The sequence below is a fragment of the Apteryx mantelli genome, chromosome 1 (genome assembly GCF_036417845.1).
Source record: "Apteryx mantelli isolate bAptMan1 chromosome 1, bAptMan1.hap1, whole genome shotgun sequence".
NCBI lineage: Eukaryota > Metazoa > Chordata > Aves > Apterygiformes > Apterygidae > Apteryx > Apteryx mantelli.
In genome coordinates, this window is record NC_089978.1 from 168,653,839 (window position 1) to 168,669,362 (window position 15,524).

Here is a 15,524-nt window from a genome sequence, read left to right on the forward strand (position 1 = left end):
CTAACAAACAGCAACAGTGAGAAAACATGATTAGTTTGTACAGAGAATGCATTTTACACCATTATATAAAATTACCCTGCCCACAAAACATTTAACATTTATATCCAGGTAGGAGGAAGTACCCCCTCAGAGTAACTCTTCAAAAATATATTTTTCTATCACACATACTGCACAAGGACTGCATCCCTGCTTGCATGATCTTACCACAAACGCTACCAGTACGCTGCATGCTTCACTTCCTACTCTGCCTATTTGCATCATGCTTCAGCCTCTCTAACAGGGAAACACAACCAGACAGCCTTATAAAAGAGAGCTTTATAAACAAGTGGAGTACGTCCCTTTTTAAATAACAAAGTCCAGTTAATGCTTTCAGTGCCTCAGGACCAGCGGCGCACATACCGGACATGCCATCCAGCAGAAGGGACACCTATATTGACCCTATGGATAAGCATTGATCATCCTGACTGCCTGCAAAGGTCCCAGGCATGCATTGCAAAGAGCTAAGTGACACTTTATTATACCTAGTGGTTCCACAAAAATTCCTAGACCCTTGAGGTTTTGTGGATGGAAGCTGGAAGAGACCACCGCATAATGACTTTTTTTTTTTCCAGATGCAAATCAGTTTGTGCCAAATACCCATTTGATGGTTTGCCAGTGGAGCTGAAGGAGTGAGAAACGGTTACCTGTGATGATTGCGGGGTCCATCCAGCTGCCAGGGCTGTCCCAATTCAGGCTGTCGGTGGTGGCAGTGTTGGACGTTGGTACACTGTGGTTGGCGTTGGAGGGGGAAGAAGCATTGGGCAGTCCACCAAAGTTGATGTTAATGTTCGGTAGAAGTGCCCTTAGCCCGTCCTGCCATTCCTTCATATTTAAACTCTCTACAGAACTGCTGTTGTCTGGGAGATTTACCAACAAAAAAAATGAAAGATAAAAAAATAAAAAGCTGAAGTTAGAAACAGATGTCCTTCTTTGGTGGGGTATGGGATTTTAATTTTACTTTTTAAACTAAGCATTTAATACTTTCCCTATCCAAAAACTAGGGTGATGTTTATATGGCCAATGAATTATTCGGAGGGGCTGGCAGGTTTTAAACCAAGCATAAGAGTAGGAGAAAGATTTAACTCCTCCTCCAATTCATATTCCCCCATTTTTTCAATTCAGAGACTTGAATAATCAAGGTCAGAGCAGCTCTCCCTCCATTACTATTGGGGGACAACCCACCAGATCCTTTTGAGAAGACACTGCTGCATGCTAGATAACCCAATTCATCTGCTTTATCAGTGGTCAGCAGACTTGAAAGGGTTGCTTTCTTTGAAGTATACTGAAGTGAAGAAAGGCTAGGTAGGGCTTTGCTATAGAAACTGAATGTGATTAAATCACTTGAGGAGCCAGGGAGGTGGGGGGAGTATTACAAAAGGTTTTTGTTTTATTATAGCTTGCTCATTCACTGCCCTACAGATGCTCTTCAGAAGGAAATGGTAACCAGGCTCTCATGAAGTTGGAAGGAATGTAATTTCCTCTTGCAGTTGTAGAACAGTAGCAAAAATTCTTTAAAGACCTTTCAGAATAATTCCCGGCACAACAATATCCTGAAATTTTAGTTAGAGGCAAACCAGCTGGACACCAAGACAGTCAAGTCCGAACTATTTGGCTACTTGTTTCAGGGCATGTACTGACAAAGAAGGACAACAGGATAACTTAGCTATTGGCACTACAACAAACAACTATTGGATTCTATGATTCATTTCTTGTTTTCGGTATCTTAAAGCAAAACAAACCAGCAAAACAGACACAAGCATCCTAGCATCTACCAGCAAATACAGAAAGCCTTGCAGTCAAATTTGAAAGGATAATGTTGGACAGTACACTGGGGCTACCTCTTAGCCTTTGACAGAAGTGTAGCATACAACTTTTCATACCATCTCTGGCTGTCCTAGCTCAAAAGAGGATTTTCATGCCGATCAGAAGCACTACAGTGAGATACTTGCATAACACTGCTCCTCCATCAACAATGGAGGAGATTTAAGTCTTCATGGAAAAATCAGAGGATTTCACTAACTCGCAAGTAGACACTCACTATCAAACCATTCCTTGGTAATTTTTGTGAAGCTGAACACCCAGAAAGAAGGACTGATGTCTCCAGTAACCACCTTTTGTAACTAGAAAAAAATGCAAATTGTTGAAAACCTGTGCTTTCATATGGAACTTTCCCTCTCCAGAACCCTAGGTTTTTTTAGAATAAACTTAATACAAGAAAGTGTTCTCTGTCGCTTATGGCAAGCAATTTCAATCACAAATAGCAATACACATAAGTCAGACTTCAGTTTATGTCACTAACTGAACTTCAAAACTGGTCACTATGTTAATCTGCTATAGCCACTTAGCCTTTGATGACTGTTGCAGCAAGGTATTTCTAGCTCGCCGCATGCCTGATATGGCCATTTAATACAGCTGTACAGCATAAGCATTTATCTGTGTGCACAAGCGTCTCCATGCATCACGACAGCAGCCGACATCTACGACACCTGAGGCCAGGACAGATGGTTACTGCATGGGGAACCTGGAAAGGGAAAACAGCCTCAACACAAAGAGTGTACTGTAACTACAGAAACCATCCTTTGTGCCTGGACAGTCAGTTTGCAATTTGCAGAGTATGATTTAACCAGAGACTTCAAAGGCTTACAGTCAACAGATGTTATCCTAAGTCACTGGCAGAGGCTAGGGAATCCCTCTTCTTCAAAAGTTAGGGCATAAAGCACCTCAAACGGGAAGACAGACAACTCTTATGTAGTAAGCAACAAAAAGACAGGTCAACAATCAGATAGTAGAAATAAACAAAGCTGCCTGCCTATGAGTACATGCATCACGTTACATTTTAAGTACTACGGTGTGGGGGGAAAGCACTACTGAAACTGCAGCTCTGGCTCAAGCCAGTCACATAAGACCCGCTTTTAGCAATCTTTGCTTTTCTCTTGTCTGTGTGCTATCAAGCATTCTGACTTAAGAGTGACAGTATCCACAGGCTGCGCGTAGCATGAAAACATGTTACGGGCCCTAGGGTATAAGTCACTTGGTGAAAAAAAGCAGGGTTTTCACTGATTTGTTCTGTGCTTGTTTAGCATCAAGCCCTAGTGCACACAACTGGCTCTCACTTGTACTTTCACTTCTAGTGTAAATCAAACCTACTTCCTATTCTCTCAAACCCCCACTTTACTCCCTGGAACACAGATGCACAATAAACAGCTTTAAGGAGTTTAGTGCATTTAATTTTTCATTCAGATTTATGAGAAACCTGATATTTTTACAAAAAGCTAGTTAAATGATCCAGGGATTAAAAAAAATTCAAACAAATTTAAAGATTTTAACTAGCCACAAATATACTTCGTAGATTTTTGCCCACATCCATAAGCCTATTTGAGACAAACTTCTAATTCAGCCACCATAATAAAAACAGCCAACTCGCCAACACAGAAACAATGAACATGTGAGAGACGCTACATGGGATAATCAGTTTCCACTTCATTTTTTCACAATTGCTTCCAAAAGCTTGATGATAAGCTTGTGCAAAACAGGCAGCTCTGTCCAGTTACTCACTTCCACTATGGAGCAAAAACACGCACAAGATGCTTACTAGAGTTGCACATGAGTGAACATATTCATTACAATCCCTGCGAGTTGGGGATCTGCAAGCTCACGATGGTCTTGTTCATGCATGTTACTAACTAAACCCCAACATCCACTCAGATTTAGTGTGCAAGCAAGTAAATGTAGTAAACTACACACCTGCAACGTGTGTGGATACACAAACACACACACACTGTGACAAATAGTGTCATTCAGAAAGAATCTAATGTCAGCATGGACAGCTCAGTATCACTAGCAGTAAGAAAAAAGATGTCACAACTTACAAGGAACAAGATAAGAAAGTATAGTATGGCATTAGGCTATCTTGCCCACATATTATATATATACACACAAAGATTGTCATGTTATTCTCCACGTAAAAAAAGACATAACGCAGCGTACATAAGAGTCCAGAATGGTAACAAGCACCTGAGATAGAAGATTTTCACAGAACTTTTTCAAGGAATGGGAAGAGCTGGCACTATTTGGTGAGAAGATGCAATAATCTGAGGCAGGCATCGTGGACCACTGTTATTTTACCTTAACGCAGGACAAAAGGAAATAATATGAAGTTGTAAGGAAGACGGCCTTTTATCTCGACTGTCAGTACAAAATCCACTAGGAACTGCAGAAATCAAGAGATTAAAGTCCTAAATGAATTCACTGTCTATAAAAACGTTATTTGCTAACAATAAGGATGTCTCTATTACTTACTAAAATCTTGTGCTCCAGGATATAAACAAACCACAAAAAGTATTCCAAAAGACTTACCGTCTTCTGCAGACAGCAGGGTTTGCCAGGCTGCAAGGCAAAGCTGTGACCAACAACACTGCCCTCTGACAACAGAGAACAAGCACTGCATCACTCAGGAGCCTGCAAGAGCTTTGCAGTTTGGCTGATAATGCCACAGAATAAATAAAAAGGGGATTGACCAAACAGAAAGCTGCTCAGCTTTTTTGGAGACTCCCAGGCTCTAAGGAGAAATGCAGCAATTAAACTTCTTCTGTAATATGGGATCTGGTAAAGGATCAAAATAGATGCACTGGAGGGGGTGGGGGGGAAAAAAAGTAGTGATGACTGGATGATGATCTGCTACCTTCTACTTCTAGGATAGATTATCCTAAGAATAATAAAAGCAAGATCACTGCCACATGGCCAAAATTTCACACATCTTTCCCAACTCACTAGCCCTTACAAGAGTTCCTCTATAGAGCAGGTTAATCCACAGTTTTCTTGCAAAGGGTTTCCTGCTCTACCCTCCGAGGCCTCAATTCTTCCTACTGGTAGGCAGTAACACCCACGGAGAAAAACTCCTGATGCAAACCAGTACATGAGCAATTTGGGGCACCATAGAGCAAGACTCAAACCAAACAGTTAAATCGGCATGTCTGTGCTGCAGTCTGACAAGTTTTAAACATGAGTCTTACAACTGGAAATGCAAGTCCACCATAAACAGAGATAGGAATTACTTCTACTACCTTAAAACAAGAACAACCCATATGTTAGAGGTTGTTACTACAAGTTACTACATCCCATGGCTACTTTGTCCTTTTTGTTAATTAAGTTTATACTTCATCAGGAAGCTAGTACAGTGTTTGAAAATAAGAAAAGGCTATCTTCCAGTTAATATAGGTCTATTAAATAAAGGTATTTTCCTATTATATTCCCCTACTTCTTGTAGAAGTAGTAGGTAGAAGTTGGTAGAAGGGAGCAGTTTTATGACTAGCTAGCAGACTTCTGTCTCAGTTCATCATAATCCAGTAATGCAAGAACCAGTGTTTTAATCCTTCCCCATCTGGAGGAATGAAAACACTATTTCCATAACCTCATATTAATTTAAAGCAGTATGTCCAAGAGTGGGAAAATGTGGAAGCAAACATGTTCAAATCCACTTGACTGGAATGAAAAGATTTTATGCACCAATTTGAAGATAAATTGGAAACTTAGAGATTTCTTTTTTCCCCATCTTGTTTCCAGGGCAACAGAATAACCTGGTAAAGCCCCACTGAAAGATCTAATATTCACATGAAAAACAATCTCAAACACAGTTGACAGCCCCATTCTGAATTTCAATCTTCCCCTGATGAGCATTTTATAATCCCATTTGGTCTGCTGGAAGTTTGCGCTCCAGAGGTGCATAGATCCCACAGTTCTAGCACTGAACTTTTTCATGTTTCTGATGCCAACATGAAACAACAGCAATTTTATTGAAGGTTTTCAAAGTCAACCACCATCTTAAAGTGAGCAAATAAGCTTCATCACAAACTTAATTCCTCCACGCATTTTAAATCAAAAATACTTAGTTTAAAATAGAAGATGAATAAGAAGCTTGAACTTTCATCTGTATGAGAAATTGGTGATTTTATGAATTCCTAATACAGCCACTGCCCCATTACAACATCTTTTTAGACAGTCTGGTAGAGTTACTTTAATATGCTGTATCTGCAATGCTTTGATGTTATTTCTTCAAATCAGGCAGAGCAGCATTTGGGGAAGGTTCAGAGGAGGAAAGCCTCAAAAGAAAAACTGTTCTATTTTACATAACCAATACTTGAGAAGAGATTTGTTAAATAGTTAGCTGCACTGAGACAGACTTTTCATGACTTCATAAATTTTGACCAACAATACCATAATGCAGACTCAAAGGTGTTTCAAATTTGGCTATGCAATGTTCATGATGCTGGTGCACTTTAGCTTTTATTTTAAAGTTAATAGGATATCATGTCTTACAATCTGTTTAGATGGGAGACAAGCAATGCTTGAATGAATGCAAACTAGAATGAATGCAAAACTAGAGAAAACCTACAAAAATTAGGACCATTTCAAGTTTTTGTTCCAATTACAATGAGACTATGATCACATCTGTATCAAGATTTACACAGTATGTGCTTAAATAAATATGACTAATAGCAAAGCTCACAAGACTATCATGTTAAGTAAATGTAAAATAAGTGTAGTTAGTTCTTTATCAAAATATATAGCAAGATAATAAAGCAGCCTGATTTGGTATTGACTATAACAGGTAAATACCTTTACACTAAAAGTCCTAAATAAATTCCTGTTGAAAAGCAAACACTCCTCCAAATCTAGGTTGCAACTTTAAGAACTATGTTAGTATGCCATGTGTGTGACCAAGACATACAGCAGTGCTACAGAAAAGCTTCAAATAAGCAAAAGACACTCAGAGGAAAACCACCATATGAAACAAAACCAACCTTATTAGCAATGCTCTGTAACTGACTACACAGGGTAGCAATAAAACAAGTGAAGAGACTATCAAGGTGTACTTCGAAACAGAAAAATGACTGCTGCAATAACTTGACTGTAAGGAGGCCCCTGTGAAACCTTCAAGGGCACAGTACAACAACAGCTACTTCTGAAGCCTCTACAAGAGGACCAGAAAGACAAGAGGTTAAACAAGAACAGCCCAGAGAAAAAAAGGAGCAGGCAAGAACCAGAGATGGAGTTCAGCAAGAGGCTTTTAACTCTATTACAGAGCCAAATATGGCCAGCAGAAAAGCACCCCCTTTCCAGTGACATCTCTGTTAGTCCTAGTCTATGCTTGGTGCTGCCTACTGTAGCAAATGCTACAGGCAGCCTGCACTCCTGTGAAACTGCCCCTCATCTTCCTCTGGGAGGTAACAGAGGCTTCTCCAGTTTCCCCTCAAGATGACTTTCTGCTATTGCTATTTCTCCTTTGCAAAAAGTTGTCTGGTATTTCACTCCATGGAGGGAGAAGCAATGGACATTTTGCCTTATCTTACAATGAAATGAACCCACGACATTAGATGAACTTGAAAACATTTAATCCAAAGCTTATATACTTATCTATCATCAAATCAGCTATGATAAAAGCTACACCTGTGTCACTTCAGTGAGAAGAACATCATCTTTGCTCATGGAATTTTTAAAACATGAGTAAAATCCCATTTAAACAGGTAAGAGTTAAGATCTGAAGGATTTCACATTCAGACTTCATTGATTCTGTACATCAATGATTTCTAGGAACCCTACAACACTTAAATCGTATGAAGTTTCACAAAGATTCATAGAAGCCTGGAACATCACTATCAGAATAAAGAAAATTGACTCTACCCACATCAAAATAGCGGTGCAGCCAATCAGGAATACAGCCAGCCTCTGATACCTTCATATTAGAGGCACCCTCAATGATAGGACCACTAAGAGACAGAGCTGTTTGAAGAGCACATCAAAAAAAAAACCTCAGAGACATTCTCTCTGCATGGCAAGCAGCTTGGCAATGCACATGAACAGTTTTCTAAATTTCTTTCCACAGTGCTGATTTCAAATGAGAATTCTTATGGTCATGAGCTCTAAGAGCAAGAGAGACAAAAATATATATACATAAACACACTGAATTGACTTCAGTAGTACAGAGAGACCAGTCTACCCTCAGCTTCAAAACAATGCAAGTAAAGCAGCTTTTACCTTTATTCCATACTGATCCCTATGACTATTATTAATCACATCTGATTTAAAAAGATAGCCATGTAAATCAAACCAGCACTATTTTTCAAGGTAAAAATTGATGTACTTAACACGTAGCTCAGTAAGCCAAACTATCAAGCAATATACTGAATTTTAACATACACATTTTTACAGTTTTTCTAAATAATTTTCCTTCTTGCTGATCATACGACAGTATAAGTTTTAAGCTTTCTGTGACTAAATAAGCCTTAAGAGACAGGAAATATAATCTATTTTCAGAGGAAATCCCTTCTACAACATTAATGAGGGAATACGTCATCTTAGATATTCAATAGAAAGATTCTTATTTGCTTGCATGTACAATGTCAGAACTTTGTTACACTTGAGAAAAGCAATTTTACATTTATTAAGCATTTTGGAGCATTCTTGTGATTGCCTCACACTTACCATGGCTCAGGCAACCAAGTCTAATACATATTTATAGCAGCTAGCCATGTAATTTTAAGCTAAAACAAAATTTAAATTCTAGCTTGCTTTGAAAAAGCATGCCTGACTTCACATCACGTTTCCACAGTATCCCAGAGTATTCCAGCATTTTTACTACTGAATTTTAATAGTTTATTACTGAATGTTTAGTGTTCAAGTTCAAGACCTCAACCTGATTGAGGCCTGCTGTCCTGTATACAAAAATGACAAAATATTGTGTAACACTTTCACGATAGTCAGTGAATATTCTTCTTTTCATGTGAGCTAACAAGACTCATCTGAAAGAGGAACACATAAGAAAATAAGTGGTAAAAACCACTAATAAGTGGTAAAAAACCACTGGTAATCTTAAAATGAGCCAAAATTGAGAGCACAAGAACTGTTAAGATACCAAAATGAGTGGAAATAAACTCCCAAATGGTACACACAGAATACCTCGATTAAAAAGCCTGGAAAGACATACAATTTCCATTCACCTGAATAACCAAACTTAATCTCAACCTAAATATACCTGCTGCTTATACTTAGTTCCTGCATCAATCACAAAGATCAATCTTGCTAGGCTACTCTAGAAGACAGTGGGGGGAAAAAAAGGCTTTGACCTCAACTGGCAATCCTGTAAGTGTATTTGTGGAATGTGCGTGTGTATGTGTGTATAAATAAAAGCAAATCATATGGAACTTTACCCATGGTCAATGCAGTAACTAGAACTGGTAAACAAAATGGGAACTTGAAGATTTTGTCATAATTATATCGGCTACTGCTAATTATTAAGACCTAGGATTCCAAGAATATCCTGACCAACGCTCTGCCCAAGGTGGTGAGAATAGCTTTAGCACAGCGCATGAATATTCTGAGAAATGGTAAATCCATTTTTAACTTTTCCACATTTGAAACAAACAAGGAAGGCTGATGTATGCTTGTAAATACTTCAGTTATTCTGTGGAAATACTAAATGCCATCTTCCAACAGAGGTGACTCACCTTATATACTATTTCTTCCCCCAGTTTCGGCTAAACAGTTACCTGAAAACCGTCACAACTGAGGTTTGAGAATGCAAACCCAGTCAGGCACTCAAGCCACCAGTTTCTGCCAACACACCATTTATTTCAGATCTAACTATGTTAATGTGATTAATCTTCCTCTGAAATATTACAGCTGGGAGAAGTTGCAGTTTTTACACTTTTTACATATTTGTCACATTTTTATTCCAAAATAAAATTACACATTTAAAAAATAGGCATCTTGCTACTCAAAAAAGCAGCACACATGTCCTTCGCTGCCATCTCTAATAACCTTAAAGATTTTCAAAAGCTTGTAAGAGCTTAAACCAAGCTCCCCGAGATGAGTGCACAGATATTTATACTATTCCAAATAATGCTTGATGCATCTCCTATACAATCATACAAAAAATTTCTTAGGGTTTTTAAAACAGTTGCAATATAAGCACCAAAAAGGCACTGGAGAGGAGGGGGAAGTCAGATGAGATATTAAAACAGATGGAGAAATAGCAAGACTATTTTAAAGGACAGGTGCAGTGGATGAAATTCTCAGAGAGATCATGACAAGATTATGTTAAGGCAGGCAGATCTTGCTAGTAAATGTAGTCAGAGTATGGGAGTTAAGGTACAAGATACCAGAGGCAGGAAAGTGAATATCCATAGCAGATTTCAAACAACGTAGTTGTAGTTTAAATCTTTACATTGACTTAGTATTTTAAAAATGAGTCAGATCTCACTTCCACATACATGCTACTATATTTTAAACCTAGTAGTGCCACTTTGAATGCATTAAAAATAGTATCTCCAGAGCAACGGAAGCAAGCAAGCCAAAAGCTTAGTTTCAAATTGAATTTTTGTTACATATTCTCCTGAACACTTCATCACTTCCCAGTGAAATACAAAATAAGTTACAACTGCAAATAAAAGGAGTCGGAGCTTAGAAATAAGCTCTGAACTGCAGCGGGGAGGGGAAGGGGGTAAATGCAGGCAGACTCAAAGCACCCGATAAAGAAGCTGGGTAGGAGTAAGTGTCCAAGAGCCCCCAGGAAAAGAAGTCGGATACCTCAGGTATAAGAACTAACGTGAACAACAAAAATACTCAATGGCAAAGGTTACTCTAAGAACAGCCATCTTTGTTGAGGAAACCTGAACACATTAGGGTCTATGCAACGGTCAGTAAAACCTATACTGGATATGGAGGAGCATTCTTTACAAACACTGCTTTTCATTCCTTTATTTTCAAATAAGTTGTGATCTTGATACCAGAATATCAGGGAGGAGCTGCTCTGCACTCTGGGAAGATTTTAGGTCTGGAAAGTTTTTGGAGGTGCCAAACCTGGCACCTGAAACTATTAGTTTTAATCAGTCAAGATCTTCAAAAGACTTCCAGATTTTCAATATTTATACTTAATGAGAGGAAAGCCTTCAGCAGTAGGCAACCATAAATGGAACTGGGAGCACAGAAAAGTAGAATTTTAGCTGTAGTGCTTTCCACCTAGCTGCTGTCAGAAAGTCAAAATACCAAGGAAGGCCAAACAAACAAGCAGCCTTCTTTAAAGCAGCTTACTGGACTAATGCATCTCAACATTAAATATAAGACCATCTGTACTTAAAACTGTGGTAAACTCTTCACGACTTGTCAAGTCAAGATGAAGAGCGTGACAAACGGTCCTTTCAACCCCTGCACCTAAACAAATGGATGCGAGGCAGCACTGTAAGTTATTTCAACCGTTGCTAGGAGTAAAGCATCAACACATCTTGTACTCAGCGTATTGAGAATGGTAAGTTTTACAACATGCCGAATTCAAAAACCATATAAAACAGGTCAGCCCCTCTTTTAAAGACGCATGGGAGCAGAAGCAAAAAGCAAACAAACCCCCCACACAAATAATTTGCCAAGACCACAGAAAAATATCTTCGGCCATGCCATAATTTTGGTTTTTTGGCTCCCTTCCTCTGTATAAAACAAGCCACATGCTTCTTTGTTCAGGAGAGAGAATACACTATTAGCAGTCAACCCAGGGAGAGGAGACAGCGTTAAAAGGGCAAAGGGCAAATAAGAAAATTGTCTCAAAACGTAACCTCATTTCCACTTGGGACAAAATATGCAGTCAGACTAAGACTCCTGGTATTACAGGCAGAGAATTTCAACATTAGTTCTGATCTATATCTCACCTTTATCCACAGTCTAAATAAAGTCTTTAAAGCAGTAAGGTCATAGCCAACCATATGAAGACCTCTCCTTGTTTTACTAAAATGTTGTCAAAAAAGGCAGCATTAGACAAAGAAGGATTTGATGTTCAAGACGAGTTCAATGGCTGAGGGCATGGAGGCCAGATAATTTAAAGTGGGAGAGGATGCAAAACAGTAAGCTGCTCAGATACAGAAAAGCTCAGAAGTAGAGTTAAAATAGTTATTGCACAATAGTTGGTCCTTCTTAACATAACTTTCATGCTTCGCCCTCCCTCCTATCAGCTATTTCTTCACAATTGGGAACAGAGAAGATACAAACATGTGCATACTAATCGATATCTTAATAAGGTATATAAAACCATTATCGCAAAGACTGCTGTATGGCACCAAAACTTAAAAACTGAATCATCTTCCTATTTATTGGCTCAATCTCATCTTTAAATGCACACATTCCCATCAGTTAGGCTGTGCATATTAAAGAGAAGCTACGGCATAAAAACTAAAAGGTCCTGATATAACGAAACTTTGATTTATCAGTTATACTCAACTACTAAGACTTACAACATTCAAGCATCCTGTTCTGAAAGCAGATAAAGTTTTCCTCTTCCCCTACCTTAAATGGGGTTTATTCTTTGTTTGTGCTTCCTATTTGTCTCTACGTCCACTCGACTATTTCCCTTAGCTAATACATGTATAATACATATGGGAAGAATGTATACAAATCATACCACATAGCATTAGTCTTGGAAAAGCTACTAAATTAATAATAATGAGGTAGCTTGAAATTTTATGTTCTCAAACAGTTGTTTTCTCATTAAAGTAAAATTCAGAGGGTAATGATAAAATTAATACATGAAATCACAGCTAATGTCTCAAAATACTAATTAATTCATCTCACATAGAAGTGACAAAGGTGGACTAATTATTTACAATTTTTTCCTCATACTTCTAACAGTGTAAATTTGTTCTTAAACTTTTTCTATGGAATAAAATCCATGACTACCAACCACCTAGTAAAGTCAAGAATTAAAACAATATATTTCTTTCTATTTTCCCACTACCAATAAACATGCCTATCATTTTATACGCATCTTAGTTTTTACATTCAGTTCTCAAAAAGTGTTGCTAGTCTGAGACATACTTCAGCCTACTGCCCAATATTATACATATTATTTCAGAATACAATGCTGGGCAGTAGGGTTGCAATTATGATTTCATATTAGCTATTGACAAAGTACAAAGGCTTTTCTGATATCCTAAAGAAACATAAAAATAAAGGAAAACACCCCTTCATGTTGCTGTCTGTGAATCTTTCCTTTACCATGATCCGGAGAACAGAGGAGAGCCACTGTCCTATGTTCTTAGGATGGCTTGCATACAGTTTAGGTTAAGATTGCTTTTAGCAACAATCACGCTGTCCAGAAATAAAAAGTCATTGCACTTTTCTCCTGAAGCACATTTACATGGTTGTAATTACACAGCAAATCACCTAAGCTATCCCACCCCAGAGACCAGCAACAAGCCTAAATTGCCGCTTTCGATGGGAATACATAACATCTGCTACGGTTTGCAAAAATCACAGGGTGGGTGCGGGGGGAGAAAAATCTTTCTCTGGAAATCAAAGAGTTCATTTGAATAAAGTCTGTGAACAAAGGTATGCCTGATGAACATGCCACATTTCAAGTGCATGCATAATAAAAATTATGATATCAATTATGCAAAGTATTATAGGCTTGCAATTGCTAAAGTATCAGACACACAATTGTGTCATTTCACTGGCAACAGCAGAATGAGTTTAATAAATACTGCTTCCTCTTATAAATAGGCTACCAGAATCCATACAGAAACATGGATTTGAGTTAAAAGTGTATGTGGTGCCCGTGGCCCTCCATTTAAAGTTGCTGTGCATCACAAACAGCTCTCCTTGGAGCTGCAGAGTTGAAGAATACAGCACAGTTCTGACTCTAGACTGTCAGGCAGCTTTAGAACATTACATTTTTAATATTTCAAACAAGTATTTCACATCATGCAAATAGCAATGCTTACACAAAGCAAGAAACAGCAGTAGTTTAAAAGGCATTGTTTTCTTCGTACAAGCTTCAAAAGCACAAATATACTTAGTGAAATCAACCAAAGCTGGGATTCAAAAAGCCTAGACAATAGTACACTAATTTCAAATGAAGTTTTAAAAGAATTTTTAGATCTGCTTGTTTTCACATAAATGAGAGGGAAAAGTTTAAAAGGGCTGGTTGAATAGAGACTATAAACTAATCAGATAATGCATAGAATGAGCAAACATCAATTTTTTTAACCACTGATCCTGTATCATCTGCTTTAGGAATTTCTAGTCCTAGGCAGGGGGAGGAAGAAATAAAAAAAAAAAGAGAGAGATCAAAGATTTTGGCAAACATTCAACTGATAGCAGTTGAGAGTGTCTGCTAAAAAAACAGAATTTGGAGTTTTGCCTACCCTAGGTTTCTCTTTCTGTTACATTTGAAACAGGAGAGTTGACGACATTTTCCAACACACCCTAATACAGACTAACAAAAAAGAAAAAGCTAACAAAGGAACTTCAAGTATGCTTCAGCTAATCTGTACTGCTAAATATCTATTATGACACATGGCCTTTTTAAGGGGTCAGCTGGAGACCCCAGCAATAAACACAGCTGTAAGGTGCTGTCTACATGGCTTCTCTACTTGTACACCAGTTTCTTCCACCACCCCTGTGGGACAGTTGAATTTATGTCTCAAATGAGCAAAGTAGAAGTTGTACAATTACATACCTACTCCTGATAGAGTAAAAATAAGCATGAAGAACAGGAATTGTTCTCTCAAAAGATATATAAAAGCAATTCATCGAGAGGCTGTACACTACATATGGATTTGAAAAGACAGAATAATCAATAAACTTGAAATAATTAAGTCAACATGCCAAGGAAAAAGAAGCACATGGGCATCTCCTGATTTTCAAGTTATTAGTGCTTCTGAAGTATTAACTATCATACAAACAATACAAATCCATAATCTAACAAACAAAACCAGAACTACTCAAGACTTGGCTAATTTCTAACAATAGAAAAAGAAAAAGGAGTAATCAGTGTTTGTGCAAAGATTTATTTTTTTCAAAGAAATATCAAAACTGATATGTAGATCAACTGCGAAATGCTTGCAGTGCAGCAACTGAGGCTATCCAATTCCAAACCAGGCAACAGAAAATGTTTTCTGTAACATGAGATTAAGACCAACTCAAAGTGACTTTCCAGAGAGACTACAGCAGATGTTTGTTTTCCGTTTTTAGCACTGCAACTGCCAAAAAATATTATTTGGTTCTCGCAGTTACATACAAAAAAGGATATTTAAGGGTATCATCTCTGTTGCCTTAAAACATATGGGGAAAGTATATGACATTAGCTGTGCATCAACTAAGAACCCAGAACCTGGCTCTTCAAAAGTAGAGCCAAGGATCTACAGGTCTTCTCTAAAGACAAAGAGGACCACTTCCAAACTGCCAGAAGTAATTAAAATAATGCAATTTTAAGAATACTTTTGTAAACCTAGAATCAATCTATAATGCAAACAGATCATATTTTTCAATACAAGGATTTTTTGGGCCTTACTGCTCCAGGAGATAGTCTTGTCACTTGAACTAGCTTGTCTCTTGAACTAGCTGTTTTTAGAAACGATTCACAGAAGACCGATAAATCAAAACTTAATAGCTGGTAAGGCCTTCAAGTTTCATGGAGTTTAGGGGAAAGGGAGCAACAGTTTGCA

General features: G+C 38.0%; 1 protein-coding gene across 9 annotated transcripts in view; it reads right to left on the reverse strand.

Moving 5' to 3' along the window:
* The window catches only part of CNOT4 (CCR4-NOT transcription complex subunit 4), an 83,153-nt gene that overhangs the window by 1,485 nt on the left and 66,144 nt on the right, over positions 1-15,524 (reverse strand). For 7 of the 9 annotated variants that reach the window (XM_013947774.2, XM_067311865.1, XM_013947775.2 and 4 more), the window contains one exon: positions 684-896. The exons of the other annotated variants lie outside the window; for them this stretch is intronic. In XM_013947774.2, coding sequence (XP_013803228.1) covers positions 684-896 — 213 coding nt within the window. The remainder of the gene's footprint in view (positions 1-683; positions 897-15,524) is intronic. 9 annotated transcript variants of the gene reach the window in all.